Source organism: Culex pipiens, chromosome 3, assembly GCF_016801865.2.
Source record: "Culex pipiens pallens isolate TS chromosome 3, TS_CPP_V2, whole genome shotgun sequence".
NCBI classification, from domain to species: Eukaryota; Metazoa; Arthropoda; class Insecta; order Diptera; family Culicidae; genus Culex; species Culex pipiens.
The window spans coordinates 111581809-111602184 of record NC_068939.1 but is presented as its reverse complement, the minus strand read 5'-3'; the positions used below and the strand labels follow the sequence as shown (position 1 = coordinate 111602184).

The 20376-nt window shown below is 36.5% G+C and overlaps 3 protein-coding genes across 8 annotated transcripts in view; 2 read left to right on the top strand and 1 right to left on the bottom strand.

Annotated features, from left to right (window-relative positions):
* The window catches only part of LOC120425934 (flotillin-2), a 367849-nt gene that overhangs the window by 335397 nt on the left and 12076 nt on the right, over positions 1 to 20376 (bottom strand). The window lies entirely within an intron of this gene.
* Positions 5290 to 5917, top strand: LOC120425666 (uncharacterized). The gene is made up of 2 exons (XM_039590251.1): positions 5290 to 5446; positions 5503 to 5917. The coding sequence occupies exons 1-2, from the start codon at positions 5427 to 5429 to the stop codon at positions 5804 to 5806; spliced, it is 324 nt and encodes a 107-aa protein (XP_039446185.1). The 5' UTR covers positions 5290 to 5426; the 3' UTR covers positions 5807 to 5917.
* LOC120425662 (glucose dehydrogenase [FAD, quinone]-like) lies at positions 7627 to 12791 on the top strand. Its single transcript, XM_039590242.2, has 3 exons — positions 7627 to 8232; positions 8389 to 8619; positions 11214 to 12791. Exons 1-3 carry the CDS (start codon positions 8061 to 8063, stop codon positions 12707 to 12709), a joined length of 1899 nt encoding a protein of 632 aa, XP_039446176.1. The 5' UTR covers positions 7627 to 8060; the 3' UTR covers positions 12710 to 12791.

Sequence of the window (20376 nt, the reverse complement as noted above, 5' to 3'; positions counted from 1 at the left end):
AAAATGAAAAAAAGTGATCAGAAATGGTTTTTAATCGTGTTTTTTACCGTTGTACATAAAAATTGACATAGGACTTTAGTACCCAATTGTAGAAAATCGCGTCATTAGATTGAACCAATAAAATCAAGAAAAAAAAGACAATTTAACGTTCCTAATGCACTTTGATCTCTTACCTGAACCATTGAACAAAAAAATACGGAAGAGCCAAATAAAACCTCTAAAGATAAGGATAATTAACTCATCTCAACATTTAAAGATACGGAAATTAATGACAAAAAATATACGTAATCGTGTGTTTAGAAGAAACTACAGCACAGTCAAAAATTATTTAAAGTTGGAAGGTGTAAAATTTGAAGATTTAATATTACCTGTTTAGACTGAAAAAGTGGCATTACAAGAAAAAAGTGGTAAATTTACAAATTTTTTATGGAAAATTATAATTTTTCTGTCATATAAGATGTACTCATTCCAAGGTGTAATATTACCATGATTTTTTACTGTGTGTTTCAAATGTTACAAATTGAAACCTCAAATGAACTTGGTCAATAGCATTTCTTTTTAAAAATAGAAACAAACTTTCATCGTGACTAATCCGTAAACAAACTCTGCTGCTGTTGATCTTTTCTATATCTGCCACCAATAACCACTTTCCAAGCTTATTTGGATCAATTCGCGATATCCACACCCGCGAGATCCGTCTGCAATCATGCATCAAGCCGTTGATGAACTTGATCTTTCGTGCCATCGTCGTCTTTCGTTTTGCAATAGTCAACATAAGCCCCTTCCTCGCAAACCTCCTCTGCATCCACATCAGGTGGATTTATTTCCATTCTGGAACATTTACTCTCTTTGTTTGTTTTTCAAGTATTTCAGCAAACTGATCTTCCTCGATCCCCACCATACCCAACCCTCAAACATGGCTAGGTTTGTTTTGGTCTGCGTTTACGGCATTCAGCTGATAGTTTGATGGTCCGCCTCACACCATCCATCATAAATAACAACCCGACGACGACGACGACGATGGCGACAGCGCGCGACCTCTTCAAATGTGGCACCGGGCGATGCGCGCAAGATCCTAGGATCAACGCCGCTATCCCTCCGGCCAGCCCTGCTCTTGACCATCTCTGCGGATGGGCATTTCTCTGTAGGTTCAGTCGTCTTTAAGTTCATTTACCATTAAAAAAACTGAGGAAAGGCTATTTAAATACTAATAAAACAAAACTTGTCAATAAAACACATAACGTCATGATTCGAATTCCCGGGCGCTTCGAAACCCGGACACTTTATCTTGTTTTATCAATTATTTGGATATACGTTCGTATTATGAATGTCGAAACTGTGTTATTTGATGAATTCCAACATCAACTTTCATTTAAAGTTTGTTTGAACGCTGTAGTTAATACCAAAACAATTAAATACAATAAAATTATAAGTTTACCAAAAATGCGAAACATTTCACTTGAAATATTTCATAGGCGTTCGAAGCACCGGGAAGGCAAAGCAGAAATTTATGGTTTCGATTTCCTTAAATTCTAGCAAATTTTTATATAAACTATCGATTGTTTTGATGTTAACAGCTTATTTGAGACATAAAGAATGCCATTCACTAACATTCCAGTCCAAATTTGTGCGATTCATAAGTAAAATCAAGTGTCCGGAATTCGAAGCAAAAGTGTCCGGATTTCGAATCAGCTTTCATCAGTGTCCGGGATTCGAAGCACAACAAGTCATTTTAATTTTAAAATTCTGATGAAAAATTGTTAGAAAAGACATATTTTGCATGCATTTTCTTGAAACTGACTGTTTATACTACATCCTTATGATATTTCTACATTTACAACTTATTACATGATTTTTTGCCAGCTATAACAAAAATGATATGCTACTAAGTGTCCGGATTTCGAATAATGACGTTATTTACGCATACTTATCAAATCGGAGTCGAAAACAAAACAAATGTTCAATTGTTTTGATATATTTGGTTGAGTTGGTATTTGAAAGACTTCATGACATTTGTAGATCTGCCAACACTGTTCTAATGTGTTGAGCAATTGAAAAGAATATTTTTTAAAGAAAAATAGAAATTGCTTCCGTTTCTGCCGTAGCAAACATCGTTGCATTCATACTTGATGTACTGTTTAGATAGGACATACACATTGAAAATTTGGCAACCCTGTATAAAAATATGAGTACTTAAGTGAGAGCAATTCCAGCTCAAATCAGGATTTTTTCTGGTACTTTGGTACCCGACCCTCTCCGATTTCAATGAAACTTTGTAGACATGTTATCCAAGACCTATATAAGCCTATTTTGTGTATATGGATCCAATTGTACTCGAAAATAACATTTGAGAAGGGCGTAAGGTATTTAAATATTTTTGTATTTTGCAATTTAAAAATTACTGTATCTCGAAGCCGTTGCGTCGTATCACAAAGTGGTCAAAGACAAACTTGTAGGAAATTGGACGAGCTTTCTGAAAAAAATACACTGAAACAAAAATACACGCCACTTATTTGAGTTTTTTTTTTATGCCTAAAACTTAAATTTAAAGGTGATGTCGCGATTTTTTTTCGTTCAAAATTTTTGAGGAAATAGCCTAAGATGTTACCAAAGGACTGACAAAAAATGCAGGATGGTATGTCTCTCCTAAAAAAAATACAAAAATCATTTACTAAAACTGTTTTTTTGAAAAGTGGTCTAAACGTCAAAATTTTCAAATACCGGTAGTGGGAATCGATTCCCCAGACAATTTTACATAAAAGTCTCCATATTGACCATTGTCCTATGTCCAATCCTTGGGAATATACAGCAGTTTTAAAAATAAAAATGCTGGAAAAAAATGATTTTTTGCTGGTTTTTGGCTATTTCTATATGAAAGACTTGGCTTTTCAATCTCGTAAATATTTTTACCGGAAAGCTCGTCCAATTTTCCATAAGTTTGCCTGTGACAGCTTTTTGATTTGACTCGTTTTGATATTTACGTAAGCTAATTTACTATCCAGGTTTTTACCACATTGAAAAAAAAAATCTATTTTAAGTTATTAGCAATGTAATTAAGCTTAAATCTGTAAGCCCTGACATCCAATTGAAATGCTGTCAAAGACAAACTTATGGGAAATTGAGCGAGCTTTCAGGCAAAAAAACTTTGTGATACGACGCAACGGCTTCGAGATACATTAATTTTCAAATTGCGAGATACAAAAATATGTAAATACCTTACGCCCTTCTCAAATGTTATTTTCGAGTACAATTGGATCCATATGCACAAAAAATGGCTGATATAGGATAACATGTCTACAAAGTTTCATTGAAATCGGAGAGGTTACCAGAAAAAAACCCGATTTGAGCTGGAATTGCTCGTGAAAGGCCGAAATTTCCCTGGGATATATAAGACAAAAAAAAAGAGGCACAAATTCAAAATAATATTCATCCGCCAGTTGTTATGTACTTTTCTGTTACATTTTCTAGTTAAAAAAAACAAATTTCAGGCCTTATTTTCAATTTTCAATAGGGGAGATGGGAGTAAGACGGCTACCCTTAGGGAAAGTCTCATAAGATTTACACAACAGATTATTTTGATGTCAAATTACGTACATATTGTTCTACTAGTAGTCCATTAAAATAATAACTCAAATCGTATATAGTTGAAATACGCGGGGTAGGACGGCCACCCATGTGGGGTAAGACAGTCAGTGCTATAAATTAACTTAATAACTTTGCTAAATCCACCCAAATATCTAAAAATCAAGTTTCAAGTGTGCAGAAAAATGCAGTGAAAAAAAAAACATATTTTGGCTCAGTGAATTTCATATAATTGCGACCACATTTTATGAAAAACTGTGATTTTTTACTACAAAACAAACACAATTTGATGCAAAATAATTAGTTTGTTAGTAATTAGTTATGTGTATGTGTGATTTGCATAACAAAGTTTGATAGAATTTCATACTATGCATGAGTTTTGCTATATCACAGTAAGGAATGTTGTCGAAACGGTAGTTCAAAGCATTATGATTAAAAATGGGTAGTTTTATTGAAAAAGCTTTTCGTTATCTACAAATATGTCTTAATAGTCAAAAACGTTACTTAATCCACCTTCAGGTGGTTGGTGCCTTCCTCACATTCATAAAGCCTCTAAAAAGAATATCAACACTCGATTAAATTTTAAAAAGGCCCTATCTGCATAGGAAACCCATGAGAGATAGGTTGTTTTGAAAATTTAATCTAGAATAACACTTATTTTTATCAAAATATCTGAGATCCGGCCTAAAAAAACTGTATTAAAAACACTAAAGTACTTATAACTTTTGATAGGGTTGTCGGATTTTCAATCTTTTGGACTCTTTGGCAAGATCTCTTGATTACCCATCCAACGATAGGTCGCATGGTTTCGCACGTTTTCATCAAAATATGCGAGTTCCGGCCTCTAAAAAGTGTATAAATAACACTTAAGTGGTTATAACTTTTAATAGGGTTGTCAGATCTTCAACGTTTTGGGCTCGTTAAAAAAGTCTTTTTAATACCTACCTTTCTAAAAATGTATAGCATTCTTACGAAAACCACCCTTTTTACAATCTTCCGGACTTTAGTCAAAATCGTTTTTTAAGCAAAACTTTTGAAGTAATTTTTTAAAAATCATAATATTAACTAGGGTCTTGTGGGACCCCAAGGAATCGAATCAAATCGAATGAGACCAAATCGGTTCAGCCAGACCGGAGATAATCGTGTGCATAGTTTTCGGTACACGGACTTACAGACATACACACGCACATACATTTGTTCAGAATTTGATTCTGAGTCGATAAGTATACGTAAAGGTAGGTTCCTCATTGAGGTGAGGAAAGCAAAATGTTTGAACTTTCTACTAACATTCACCAACGTAAATTTTTAATCCAGCGAACGATCTTTTAAAATTAGAGTATTTTTTCTTTGTGTGTGCCCAATTAAATAACTTTTTTTGTTTGTATATATAGTCAAACTAAAAAGGGACGAACGTGGACGAACTCACACTCTTTACACTGAACATTACAGTTAACAAGCGTAATGTACACCAATTTCTCATCACTAATTTTATTTATTCCACGATTTTTTTTTCATTTCTGACGAAACAAAAAAATCCGTACAACCCTCATTAAATTTACTTTCATGATGTAAACTAACAGGTTAACGTTGTAAATAAACGCACAAATTACAAATAACAAATTAATTATTTTATTACGTAACTCAATAGTTACCCAATAATGAGTAAGATTATGTATAAATCATTTTTCAAAGAAATGATCTTTCGTTTAACAGTGTAACAAATATACGATCCACAGGAACGGGCGGAAAGTGAACGAATTGGAAATACGATCCAAACTGTTTTGCTGTCAGTTGTCATCACCATCGAACCATCGATAAACAGTTAGTGTTTGGCCATCCGGCTGATGAATTTTAGGAGTCAAAGGTAAGCAAAAAGTAGTTAATATTATGAAAGAAAATAATTATTTGAGTTTATTTCAGCGGCGGTCAGAAAATGTCATGCTCAATACGCCACTCTCATGCCGCACCTTCCAACCATGGCATCGATCAGCAGCAGCAGCTCGCCGTTTGGAACTACATCCATCGCCGGAACAACATCCGCATCCGCAGGCTGGATTGCCTGAAGGCTGAGGAGGAGGTGGCCTGCGAGGAACCGACGGCGGTTGGATCGAAAATGGCCCAGTTGGTGCATTTTTTGTACGAGAACGATAGGAACCCGGAAGAGGACTTTCAGAAGATGTTGATCCTGTTTAGGAGCTTGTATTTGCATAATTGTAGGAAGTGAAAATTATGAATGCATAATAAGATGCCGAGAAAAAAATATAAAGAAAGTCGTGATTTTAGATTTCTATTCAAATAAAGTTGAAAAGTGCACGCAAGTTTGTGGTTGAAGCAACTTGATTGATTTTTACTACATATGACTGAAAAACTTGTTTAGTAGGAAATGATCAACGGAAAATCGGAACCATTGGTCAAATTGGGATAACTGTTTCTCTGTATGGCTTATCGGCGTAATACTATTGCTAGGATTATCAGATCTTCAATCTTATAGTCTCATTTGAAAGGTCTTTCAATTATCCAACTGAAGACGGGTCGCATAATGGACCCGGCCATCTTTTTCATCGAAATATTTGAGATCCGGCCTATAAAAAGCGTACAAGTAACACTAAAGTGCTCATAACTTTTGATAGGGTTATCAGATCTTTAACCTTTTGGGCTTGTTGGAAAGGTCTTTTGATTACCTATCCAACGATGGGTCGCATGATAGATCCGGACAACTTTTTCATCAAAATATTCGAGATCCGGCCTTTGAAATGTTTACAAATGACACTTAAGTGCTCATAACTTTTGATAGGGTTATCAGATCTTCAATGTTTTGGGCTCATTAGAAAGGTCTTTCAATTATCCAACTAGCAACGAGTCGCATAATGAACCCGGCCAACATTTTCATTGAAATATTTGAAATCCGGCCCCTAAAATGTGTTCAAATGACACTTAATTGCTCATAACTTTTGATAGGGTTATCAGATCTTTAACCTTTTGGGCTTGTTGGAAAGGTCTTTTGATTACCTATCTAACGATGGGTAGCATGATAGATCCGGACAACTTTTTCATCAAAATATTTGAGATCCGGCCTCTGAAATGTGTACAAATGACACTTAAGTGCTCATAACTTTTGATAGGGTTATCAGATCTTCAATGTTTTGGGCTCATTAGAAAGGTATTTCAAATACCTTTCTAAAAATGTATGATCAGACGGGGTTTCTTACAAAAACCACCCTTTTTACAATCTTTCAAACTTTAGCCAGAATCGTTTTTTTAGCATAACTTTTGAAATACTTAACAAAACTTCATAATAGTTAATATAGGTCTTGTGGGACCCTAAGACGGATCGAATGAGACCAGAACGGCCCAAATCGGTTCAGCCAGTCCGGAGATAATCGAGTGCATTTTTTTCGGTGCACGGACTTACAGACATACACACGCACAGACATTTGCTCAGAATTTGATTCTGAGTCGATAGGTATACGTGAAGGTAGGTCTACGAGGTCGAATTAAAAAGTTCATTTTTCGAGTGATTTTATAGCCTTTCCTCAGTAAGGTGAGGAAGGCAAAAACCTTCAAAAATATAAGCTATATCAAATCACTGCCATTTCAAACAATATGTTTGGCAAAGGGGACGCCATATGAATTATTTAGCATGAGAAACAGTTTTGCTAAACTTTTTAGTAATATTCATTAGTATACTTAGCAAAACAGTGGGGTGGCCGTCTTACCCCCAGCTCCCCTAAACAAAAAGAATCACAAAATGCTAAATACATGTTGAACAGTCATACTACTGTTTTTTCTTATATCGATAAATTCATGAAAAAAATGTTTTTTTCTAAAATGTTGCGCAAATTTTTAATGTGGGATCTCGAAATTGAAAACAAGTAGAAAACTTTAAAATGCCATATTAAATTAAAAATACAAAAATAATCGTTGTTCAATGTATCTCAAATAGTTCGCAACTGATTGTATGTTAACAGTATTTGTTTTTTTTTTTCAGAAAGTTTACAATTTTACTTATTGGCATCAAATTCACTAAAACTCAATTCTGTCGATTGGAAAGTGTCCGTGGTGAAACTGAATCAATTTTGAACCACGTTCTTCTAGAGAATCGCTCTTATGCTAGGCACTGTGATGAGCAACGACGCTAATTTTCAAGTTCATGGCGCGACGAAGATCCGCGCAATGCTTAGTAGCGATGATGGTCAGCCAGGAGGGACTTTGCTGACACTGGTGGCCACAGTCTTGATCGGGACGTTGGCCAGAGCGGAAGCAAACTGTTGGGCGATCGCGCGAGCGCCAACTCGTTGATAGACAGACGAAACTCGGGAATCTCTCTGAAGGCACGTGCGCCGGAAGGAATGTGAAATTCGGAGGTGTCTCGCGCAAAAGGTGACAATCGGATTTATCTCTCTGTGGTTGCGTTCAGAAATTGGTGTCAACAGACTAATTTAGTGAACGATCATCTCTTGATCGATTGGCTTGGCGCCATGGCGGTTTCGGTGAAATTTTCGATTCTGGTCGCGACGTTCGCGATGCTGTGCGTTGTCGGTTCTGGAAATGCATTCTTTTTCCTGCTCAAGTCGTTGGCCCACATCGACCGGTACGACACAGGGGACAACTTTGTGCAACCTACTTATGGCGGCAGCGGCAGCACCAGCAGTAAGGCGACAGTTATATTTTCTCTCACACTTAGCGTCGCGCGGGTGAAATTTTTGCGACTTTGCAAAAACGTGTCTAACAAATGATGGCTTGCCTCTTTTTTGTTTTGTTTACTTAAAAACCACTCAACGCAACGCAACAACAAAAAAAAACAAGACACACAATCTAAGGAGATTCCGGAGTACGACTTTGTGATCGTTGGGGCAGGACCGGCCGGATGTGTGCTGGCCAACCAGCTGTCGGAGAATGCCCGGTGGAAGGTGCTGCTGCTGGAGGCTGGTCCCGTGGAGAATGAGTTCAACAATATTCCCATTCTGACGGGATTTCTGCAGAACTCGGACTACAACTGGGCCGATGTGGCGGAATATCAGAATAGTTCGTGCTGGGGTATGTATTGGGAAAGTTTTAAATTGAAATTGAATATCATTCCGAAGACGTGAAAGTGTTCAAACTTATAAATTGTTGCTTTTAATCTGTCACGGCTGATATATCTGGATCAATTTGCTGGTGTTTGAAAATGAAAAAGTTTATCTTGTATGAATGCAAGCTCGTCAAACTTTTAAATTCAATTCAATTTGTGTTGCTTAGTTGTACTTATCAGTTCGACGTCGTCGTGCTATCTTGTCGCACCCGCCATTTTGACGTTCCGAGAAAAACGCGTTTTAATGTTTGACCATGAATATTCAAAAACGAGAGCACGCAATGTAAACAATAACAAACACGTTTTGTTTGGCTCACCATTCTGTGCATTGTCCCAAAGTTTGGTTGAAGTTGGTTGCTGGAGTCCCGAGTTATAATAACAAATGTTTACGGTAGTCTAGCTTGTACGTGCGACAAACGCATCCTGACATTCCTGGCCTGAAATCCCTTTGGCCTTTTGTCGCACTTACATCAATTTTCATGGAGTGACAAGATAGCACGACAAGATTGAAACTACTTTCATATATAAAGTGACAAAAATGCACGGAGTTTTTTCAGTTTTTGTTGAATATCTCAGGATTGAAATCGAATTTTGGGGATCTGTGAAGGTCAAAAGGTGAGGCATTGTGAGCTGCACAAAATGGCGTTCTTAACTCAATTTGGCCCAAAATGCACGTACGACAAGTTAGCACGATGGCGACGAGTTAACAAATGTAGTCTTTAGTTTACATATTATAGTAATATGAGAATCATTATAGCTATGGCTAAATTTGTTGATTAGTGTGCTGTGAGTGCTTTGATAAAACAAAGCTTTTGCAAATTTGATTTAAAAGTTTTGTCTCACGGCCCTGGTCGAGGCCTAATGAGGGGGAACTAATGTCAAATATCAAGCCTCCTTTTTTACAATCGATGTCACAGATTTATAATTTTAGAATTATTTTACCTCAAAATTTTGGAGTAATTTTCAAAAGAGAAAGGGGAAGACAAAATTCATATAAAAAATTTGGTGCCATAAATAAGACTGGAACAAATTTTATCTAAAGTTTTTGTCAAAAATCTTTAGAATTTTTGAAAATTTTCGATGTTTAGCATCGCACAAGTTTTTTTCGTTAATGATTGGAAAACCACTAAACTAGTGTAAAATGCATTTTAAAACACTTTTTTCATTAAAAAGTTAAGACCATGGATTGTTAGTTTTTAGTTCGTTACATTTGCCTTTGGTCTCATCAACTATGTAAAGCTTAAATGTACCCTTCTTTCAAGTCAAGTTTAACATCTTCAGGTTTTTTTTATAATTTTGAACAAGAACGTTTTGCCGTAAAAATTGAGCAAGAAAAGGGTCACTTAGAAATTCAGATTACTTTAACATTTTAAAAGGATCAATAGTTGCCGAGTCATGGTCAATTGAGAATGTGAGCCAATTGGCCAAATAGCAAACTTGTTAAAAAACACTTCAGTTGCCGTGAATAAGTCACTTATAAGAACTGCTAGACAACTTGTTTCCTTCTAGGGTTTATTTATTTATTTTTTTGGGTAAAAATTTATTTTTTTGGGTCGTTTATTTTTTTGGGTCATTTATTTTTTTGGGTCATTTATTTTTTTGGGTCTTTTTTCAGGAACCAAAGGATCAAAAAGTCATACATTATTTAACAAAAGAAATAAAAAAGAAAAATATTAATTAGAGTAAAAACATCACTCTACTATTAAAAAAAACTTTAAATTTGTAAAAAAAATACATTGCTGTGGCCAGATTTTCAACTAAAACACTTGCAAGTGTAACGTCACCCGTCGAAATATGACCTGTCACATTTTGGAGATGGGCAAAGTGAAATAAATATTTTTGAGTGGTGCTGACATGGAAATTCACAAAAAATCATCAACAGATTTTTTTTTATTATAGACATTTTACCACTTTTGTGGCCTATCAACAGATTGATTTTCTTGGAGAAGTTCGGAAGCGATTTTTTTTGCGTGATTTGCCTCCTCTTCCTTTTGCGGGAAAGTTTTTTTTTGCGATTATTCCATCCCTGTTTAGCTCTTAAAATCACCTTTTGGATGCGAACATGAATATTAATTAAGAATAAGAAGGAATCAACTGATAGTACAAAACAACTATTTAATAGCTGGTCAAAACATACTTCAAATCAAAGTTATAACTGATAGCACTTTAGATATACCGAATGTGAGTATGTCCATTTGTGTACATCCATAAGAACATATAGATAACCGTCCGCAAAGCTGTAATTCAAGAATGTCAAGTCATCCCATAGTAGTCATGGCAGACTGAAATCAGCATGACTAAACAAACCTATAGACGACTTCATTCTATGAACGAACAGAAATCTAGACTAGAACATAATAATTAAATAAATATAAATCAGTTTTGGTTACGCAGAGTTCCTATTTTTTTTACTTAATGACTACGAAATTTTGATCTTAAAACAGCCAGACTTTGTACTACATCTGAGTATAAGACGTTTTTAAATCGAATATTCAAATTAACCGCGGAAAAAAGTCGGATTTTTTAAAAATAATTACGGCATATCCCTTCTAACCTACAGGTATGGTCGACCAACGGTGCAGCGTCCCACATGGTAAAGGACTGGGTGGTTCCACCCTGATCAACTACATGATGTACCAGCGCGGTAACCGAGCGGACTACGACCGGTGGGCTGCGATGGGCAATCCCGGATGGTCCTACGACGATGTATTTCCGTACTTCCTGAAGAGTGAACGCGCGTCGCTGCGAGGATTGGAAAACTCTACGTACCACGGATACGACGGTATGCTGCACGTGGAGTTTCCACCCTTCCGGACGAACTTGGCGCGGACTTTTGTGAAAGGTGCTCGGGAAGTTGGCCACAAAAAAGTTGATCAGAACGGGAAAACTCAGCTGGGAGTTTCGTACGTCCAAACTACGACGTTGAACGGCATGAGACAGAGTGCGTACCGGGCGTTCGTGGAACCTGTGCTGGCGAACCGGCCAAATTTGCACGTTAAGGCGTACAGCCGAGTGACCAAGGTGTTGATCAACCACAACACAAAGCAAGCTTACGGAGTGACGTATTCGAAGCACTTTAGAAACTACGATGTTCACGCCAGGAAGGAGGTGATTCTCACGGCTGGAAGTATCAACTCGCCCCATTTGCTGATGTTATCGGGAGTGGGACCGGAGGAGCACTTGCGTAATATAAAAGTTCCAGCTGTGGCCAATCTTCCTGTTGGGCAGAGCATAGCCGATGGAGTGCTTTATAATGGATTAACGTTTGTTTTGAACGAGACCGGGCAAGCCCTCCTTTCGGATAGCCGTTTTCAGTTTCGTTCATTGGCGGACTACTTCCAAGGCCAAGGACCTTTGACCGTTCCCGGGGGTGTGGAAGCGGTGAGCTTTTTACAAACGAGTCGTACCCAGGAGATGGGAGTACCAGACATTGCACTTATCTTTTCGACCGGATCTCTCGTGTCGGATGGAGGCCTCGGAATACGGAGTGGGAAGCGAATTAAAACTAGCATTTACAACAAGGTCTACCGACCGCTGGAAACGCTACACAATGACCAATGGACAGCAACGGTAATGCTACTGCACCCCAAATCCAGGGGATATATGAAACTTCGCAACGCAAACCCCTTCAATAATCCCAAAATCTATACAAACCAACTACTGGAGGAAGATGACGTAGAAACTTTGCTGGAAGGCATCAAAGAAGCGGTCCGCATATCCAAATCCCCCTCGATGCAGCGTTATGATGCCCGCGTCCTGGGGACACCCCTGCCCAACTGTCAGCAGTTTGCGCTGACGGACGACGAATACTGGCGCTGTGCCATCCGAACTCTTTCCAGCACGGCCTACCAACAGTTGGGGACGTGCAGAATGGGCCCCCAGGAGGATTCGACGGCGGTCGTGTCACCGGAGCTGCTAGTCCACGGAATTCAGGGCCTGCGAGTGGCCGACACCAGCGTTGTTCCCACTACCATTTCCGGCCAAACAGCTGCCGTTGCGTACATGATTGGCGAGAAGGCGGCCGATTTGGTCAAGCAAAGCTGGAGCTCAATGTGATGATTGAATGAATCGTTAGACATAACATGACTTCATCTGATATTAGAACTAAGGTAAAATAAAACTATTTATTTCTCTTCTACATCCTAATTAGATTAATTGAAGAAGCCACATTGAACCCGAACATTCAACCGGAACATTGGTTCCAACCCACCCGTTTGATTTATACAGCCTGTAATACATCCCTTTTCTCTTAAAAAGTATCCCTTACGCGGGAAACTCCCGTCGTTCTCCCTCTCTGCCGTGTATGGTGTAATTTATGCAAAACTGTGAGTCGTTCTCCTGCATCGCACTTATCAACCCGCTCCTTGGAGTTTTGCACTCCGTCCGTGTAGTCGCCGCCCGCAGCCTCATCGTCAAGTGCAAAAGGATACAGAGAAGTATGTTTGTGACCGTAAAGTTGGGGTAGTTTGAAAATGTTCAGTTTAAAAAAGTTAGTTGGGTAATTCTCCGCCAACTCACACAGCAGTTGCCCGAACCCTCTTCGATTTGCGTGAAATATTGTCCTAAGGGATAACTTTTGTCCCTGATCACGAATCCTAGGTCCATTTTTTGATACCTCGTGACGGAGGGGCGTTCAACCCCTTCAATTTTTGAACATTCAAAAAAAGAGGTGCTTTTCAATAATATTCAGCCTGAAACGGTCATGAGATAGAAATTTGGTGTCAAAGGGACTTTTATGTAAAATTAGACGCCTGATTTGATGGCGTACTCAGAATTTCGAAATAACGTATTTTTCATCGAAAAAAAACACTAAAAAAGTTTTAAAAACTCTGCCATTTTCCGTTACTCGACTGTTAAATTTTTGTGGGCATGTCCTTTTATGGGAAATGTAATGTACTTTTCGAATCTACACAGCTAAAAAAGTAGTAATCCAGCTGCGTGTAAAAGGCCTGGGTGTAAAATAAATATTGCTTTATTTTATGCAACTTTATGTGATTTTACACCCTGAAAAATGTAGCCCGTCAGTATGGGAAACCTACTTAACCGAAATGTCAAGCTCACACGGAGAAAAAAGAGTTCCCAAAATCGTGAACACCCGTTCATGAAATTCGGAACCACGAACAAAGTGTTCAAATTTCATGGTACGTTTTTGAAAATCGTACCATGGCATTTGAACACTTTGTTCGTGGTTCCCAATTTCATGAACGGGTGTTCACGATTTTGGGAACTCTTTTTTCTCCGTGCATATATGCGTTTATCCTTTCAGCTTTTTATCGGTCTGAAGGCCGAGTGGGCTAAGGCGCCAGCCCTTACTGTTGGTGCTGGGTTTGAATCCCGTCGGTTGCAACTTTTTTTTTGTGTTTGCAAAAATTGTACATGCAGTGTGTAATATTAAGTGTTTATTTTGACGAAGGTGATGTGCATGCTTTTGCGTGCGATTTTACCATCGGATTTTTTGCTGTGTACATTGACCCAGAAGGGTCATTTTTGCCTTCCTCACCTTATTGAGGAAAGGCTATAAAATCACTCGAAAACTGAACTTCTCAATTAGACCTCCTAGACCCACCTTCATGTATACCTATCGATCAAATTCTGAGCAAATGTCTCACAGCAAAAAATCCGATGGTAAAATCGCATGCAAAAGCATGCACATCACCTTTGTGAGCAAAAGCATGTAATATTGTATGAGAAAACGTGTACACAAAAAGCATGTACCGAAGAAAAAAAATCAGGTCTGCTCACCCCAAAAATATCATCAAACCGACGAGAGTCATATTCAGATTACCAAGTCCGCGCTCCAACCCTCTCGGCTATCTCGCCGCTACTATTTATATTGTATCTTCACCGATGTAGCTGTAGGTTCCCCATACATCGTATGCAGTTAACACAGTATACGACGTACGGAAAACCTACTGTTACATTGGCATTGATCCGACCATTTTCATAGCGGCGAGATAGCCGAGTGGGTTGGGGCGAGGATTTGGTAATCTGAATATGACTCTCGCCGGATTGATGTTATTTTTGGGGTGAGCAGACCTGATTTTTTTTTCTTCGGTACATGCTTTTTGTGTACACGTTTTCTCATACAATATTACATGCTTTTGCTCACAAAGGTGATGTGCATGCTTTTGCATGCGATTTTACACAGAATTTTTTTGCTGTGCTGTGTGTGTGGTGGGATGTTGATCAAAAAAATTTGCACTGGATTATCTCGGCACTGGCTGAACCGATTTGGTCCGTTTTGGTCTCATGCGATCCGTTATGAAGTTTAGTTAAGTACTTCAAAAGTTATGCTAAAAAAACGATTTTAACAAAAGTCCGGAAGATTGTAAAAAGGGTGGTTTTTGTAAGAAAACCTGGCATGTTATACATTTTTAGAAAGGTATTTAAAAGACCTTTCCAACGAGACCAATACATTGACAACCCTATCTAAAGTTATTAGCACTTAAGTGTTATTTATATACTTTTTGGAAGCCGGATCTCAGATATCATGATGAAAAAGACCGTTCCAACGCATCAAAACATTGAAAATCTGACAACCCTATCAAAAGTTATAAGCACTTAAGTGTTATTTATGCATTTTTTGGAGGCCGGATCGCAGATATTTTGATGAAAACGATGTCCAAATATATCATGCGACCTATCTTTGGATAGTTAATTAAATGACCTTTCCAACGAATGTGAGGAAGGCACCAACCACCTAAGGGTGGATTAAGTAACGTTTTTCATTTAGAACAAAAATTTTTATTTTAAAATTTCGTATTTTATTTTTAATAGAACAAGTTTCGTAGTAAATCGACGTCGTCGTGCTATCTTGTCGCACCCGCCATTTCGGCGTTCCGAGAAAAACGCGTTTTAATGTTTGACCTTGAATAAACAAAAACTAGAGCACGCAATGTAAACAATAACAAACACGTTTTGTTCAGTTGACCATTATGTGCATTGTCCTGAAGGATGGTTGAATTTGGTTGCTGGAGTCCCGAGTTATAATTACAAATGTTTATGGTAGTCTAACTTGTACGTGCGTCAAACGCGTTCTGACCTGAAATCCCTTTGCCCTTTGTCGCACTTACATCAAATTTTAGGTAGTGACAAGATAGCACGACAAGATTGTAACTACTTTCATATGAAAAGAGATAAAAATTTTCGGAGCTTTTTTGGTTTTCATTGAATATCTCAGGATTGAAATCGAATTTTGGGGATCTGTGCAGGTCAAAAGATGAGGCATTGTGAGCTGCACAAAATGGCGTTCTTAACTCGATTTGGCCCAAAATGCACGTACGACATGTTAGCACGACGGCGACGAAATGTGGATTTTTTTTATTATTGCTGGACAATTGGTTTTAATGGCAACCAAAATTATTTTTTTATGAAAAGATATGTTTTGAACTTTTTATTCATTGAACCTAAAATACACTTCATTTTTTTCAAATCTGTGAGTTTGTGTCACCCCGTTCGACGGTATCTCCACTGCCGACGAGGAAATATGCATTAGGCTCAACATTGCAGCATTTTCTCAATCCTGACGACCGAACAACGGGGCCGGAGATTTTCCCAGCATAACCCAAAGTGGTCGCAGCAGCAGCAGCGACTGTTTGCCTGCAGGCCGAATTAATTTAGTCCGCCAGATTCATCCCTTCTGTCGTGCATTTAGTTGTCCTGGTCGTTCCCCTTGTATTTTTCGATATTAAAAAATACACACCACCGCATTTAGGCGAGGGGTGGTTTGCCAACCCTTGAAGAGTTTAAAGTTCAGTCTCTTGAAAGCGGACACGTTTGGAACACTTTGCCGCTGGAGTTCATTAAACTGGTACGTTGGAGTACTCAAGTGAATTGGAGAACATGGTTAATATGAAACACAGTAAAAAAATCATGGTAATATTACATCTGGGCAGGTGTACATCTTGATCTTGATCTTGAAAAATGTGTAATTTTACCTCTGAAAATGTGTAATTTTACTACTTTTCTGGTGTAATGTCACTTTTTCTGTCTAAATTGAGGTAAAATAACATCATAAAAGAGGTAATATTCAACCTTCCAAAATTACACCATCCAAATTTACACAATTGCTTACTGTGAAGCCTAATTTGGTATTACTCAAAACATTAAATAGTATAAATTTAATCAGCACTACAACATATTTTGTATGAAAACGTCTGCAACTCAAAACTATTTAATGTTACTGTGTAACTTGTACAGTTTAATCTAAGCAAACAAAAATTGTTGATTATAACAACAATTTAAACTTGAAAAAATCCTTTCCTAAAAAATATCGCAAAAATCCACCCCTACAAAAGCTAAAAAATCTTCACATCACAAATAACATCCTGCTCATCGCGCGTGTCATAATCTTTCATCGCAGTGATTAGTGCCTGGGCAACGCGGCGTATCCTTCTGCCGACCGACCTTTTCAGGCCCAAGTGAATCCTGGCCCTACATCAGCATCGTATCGTAGCAACATCAGTGGGATGGGAACCATTTAGCACCCAAAGTGAGTGCAGCAAAATAATCGAGAGGGGTTGCGATTTATTATTGGGACATATTTGGGACATTTCGGTTCCAGTAAGAATTGGGGTGACTTTATTTGGCAGGAAATGTGAGAACATGAATACATCTGCAGTGAATGAATTTTGAACTGGGAGGAGTTGGGATTTTTGCGCTTTTGTGGAAAAATAGAACCGAAATGTGCAAATTTATATGTGTGATAAATTCAATAAATTCAAATTTTATATCTTTTCGTGTTTTTTTCTGGGTTTTCTATTTTTTGTTGCTTTGTTTTTCAACATTAAGCATTAACTTCGGAGTTGAAACAAATTGCTTAAAAATAATCAAGGGCACAAGAAATATTATTGCGTACTTTTTAAAAGGAATAGATTTTTTTTACCAAAGCTTAAAATTAAATAGGATAAGTAAATTTTTTTGTTTTATTTGAAAAGGTCCTTAAACATATGGAATCTCATAGCTTATACGACCTTTAAAAAAATCTGGAATTGCACAGTCTTCAGAAATGCTAAGAATACCTTTTACAGATTACGTGCCTTCGAGAAAGTTTTTAAGTTGATTTAAGATTTGGTGATTAGTTCACCTAGAAGTCAGACAGAAAATTATTTTTTCTTACAATTTTTCTTGGACTTAGTTTCTTGAGCAAAGTTGTAGTAAAGACCATTAAACAACATTGCCAAAACTGTATCAATTATTTTCTTGTCTTATTTATGATTGTCGAGCTTAAGTATGACCCCGAAACTGCCTCTGTTCGCATAAATGTCATATATCAGTTCTTCACTTTTGAGTTAAATATGTAATTTTGTTCTTAATCATGTGTACTTTCATTAAAACTAAAAATATTCAGTGATGTGTTCTACAAAACTGAGGGAAACCCACTTTTTCGGAGAAAACTTTACATGTAGCCTTATATGTGTGGCAATTAACTACTCTAAAGTGTACTCTATTTAAATCCAAGATATGGTGATGAATGGGGCTAGTGATTTTTCACGGCAAAAAATCGAAATTACGTGGCATGCCAATCACAAAACTTTGAAATTTCACGGCAATTTCACGGTACACTAAAAACTGCTCAAAATAAACGTAAAAATGTATTCTTTTAGCAAAATTATAAAGTGTGAAAGGGATACACTCAACGTTAACATTTGTTTATAGGGCCTAATAAAAAAAAGTCAAGAATTTATTATTCAGCTGTGTTAATTTTATTGAGATTTTGCTTAAATACCTCCAAAACGAACCTCTAATTCATCAAAGCTAGAAGCATTAAAATAAGTGCAATAAATATTTGTTTTGCTTTCCTTAATTTCAGCATTAGGAAAATTTTAGTTTTTTAATAAAGTTCAAGCAAAACTTCATTGAAAGCAGTTTTTACATTCATTAATAATTCAAAAAAATATATAATACATTGCAAAATGCGTAACAAATATGATTTCAATTTGTATTATTTTACCAATCAATGGAATTAAAACACATAATTTATATTCAAAATATTTGAATGGAATTTGTTCATCGTTGTTTAATATCGTTGATTAATTAAATAAATTGTACAGTAAAATTTAAAATAAAAAAGCTATTTTTTGCGTTTTCATTCAAAGAAGTGTCGATTAATGTTCTTTTAAAATCTTTTTGAAATGTTGTGGGATAAAAAAAACTATCTACATTTTGTTGAATATTCTAATGAGCAATATTTAAAAAAATAGTTGTAGATCTGATAAGAAATACTTTTTTATTTGTAAACTGTTTTTTAAGTGCTTGTTTTTTTTAAATATTTGAATTAAAAAAAACTTAAATGCACTGAGTAACGATTCATCAACTGAATATTTAAAATTTCTCGGCATTTCACGGTATTTCCCAAATTTCACGGATTATGCGGCTTCCGAGAAATCGCGAAAAATCACTAGCCCTAGTGATGAAGTATTGTGATCATTTTTATTATTTGTTGTTCGATTATCCGAAGTCTGAATAGTGTTTAGTTTTGGAGTGCCAATCCTAAAAACCAATATGCCATTCTTATTGGGAATTGCATTGATGAAGAATTGGTGACAAATACTAAAACGCGTTTTTCTCGGAATACTTGATTTTCAATCATAAACAGCATTGTTTTCGTGTAAACTGTGTTAAAAGTTTGAAAATATGTACCTTGTGAAATTTTTATGTTTTCTTTTCAAATAATATCAGTTGAAAAGAACAAATGTATTTGTTTGGTTGTTTGGTTCAAATTTTAAAAACTGTACTTTGCAGAAAAATCAAGTAAAGCAAGAGAATTATATTTTATTTGACGCCAATCAAGCTGTTAACTTTGAAAATGATAGTATTTGAAAACAATACTATGCAGCAATATGTGTTAAAGTTTGAGAGTCAAAAAAATAACAATGTTATAAAAAAATAGCTTCTAACAAATGAAAATATGTTTTTTGTAATTCCGTTTAAGAAATATTTACTTTTCCTTCCATTGTATAGTGATTCAAATTTATCATCATCCTAAGCCTAATTATCATCACCACATCAACAGTGCTAAAAGTGCTAAACTATTCAGCACTTGTATCGAAAAGGAAAGCTTTTCGACACTGTTTCGGTTATCGCGTAGAAACAAACGATTCACTGAAAAATCCTTTTTAAATGTGTTTTTTTTTTCGGAGTTACTGAAAAAACGGCGTAATTTTTTATTTTAAAGTATACTTCCAATTTATTTTTGAATGTTTTAAATATCGTCGGAATCACAAATTACAGTTCCAAAAAAAGTTATTATTTTAGGGATAATTTTGAATTTAAAAAATCACACTGAAAATTATTTTATACGTTTCTTCTCTTTCTTCATAAAATCATTATTTAGTCCTTTGAAACTCGGGACTTTGTTCTTTGTCATTTTCCTTTACTTTTTCTGAGACGATCACTTTACATTCTAAGGATAAACTCTTTGATTGGTTTTTATCGATTATCTATCAATGAGGGAATAATATTTTTAAATGTGCTTTATATTACACAACGAAAAACTTGTTGTTAAAGGGAAGAAAAATATGCGGTGTTTTGTACACTTGACGTAGGGTTAATTTAAACATAATGTTCAATATCGTATAATGAGTACACAGTATATTTATAAACGCCAAGCGAGCTAACTAGAGTGCATCACTTCTTCACTTTACTCCTTGTAGTGGAATCGATTTCACCATAAACAGGGTATCGGGTTACAATGCGCCACGCCGAGGGAATCCCTCCATGTG

What these genes read in the sequence shown, in the direction of transcription:
- LOC120425666 (XM_039590251.1), top strand. Translation starts at nt 5,427, where the DNA reads ATGAATTTTAGGAGTCAAAG. An exon ending in ATGAATTTTAGGAGTCAAAG is followed by an intron (nt 5,447 to 5,502) that starts GTAAGCAAAAAG and finishes AGTTTATTTCAG; the next exon opens with CGGCGGTCAGAAAATGTCAT.
- LOC120425662 (XM_039590242.2), top strand. Translation starts at nt 8,061, where the DNA reads ATGGCGGTTTCGGTGAAATTTTCGATTCTGGTCGCGACGTTCGCGATG. An exon ending in CGGCAGCGGCAGCACCAGCA is followed by an intron (nt 8,233 to 8,388) that starts GTAAGGCGACAG and finishes AAAAAAAACAAG; the next exon opens with ACACACAATCTAAGGAGATT. An exon ending in TCAGAATAGTTCGTGCTGGG is followed by an intron (nt 8,620 to 11,213) that starts GTATGTATTGGG and finishes TCTAACCTACAG; the next exon opens with GTATGGTCGACCAACGGTGC.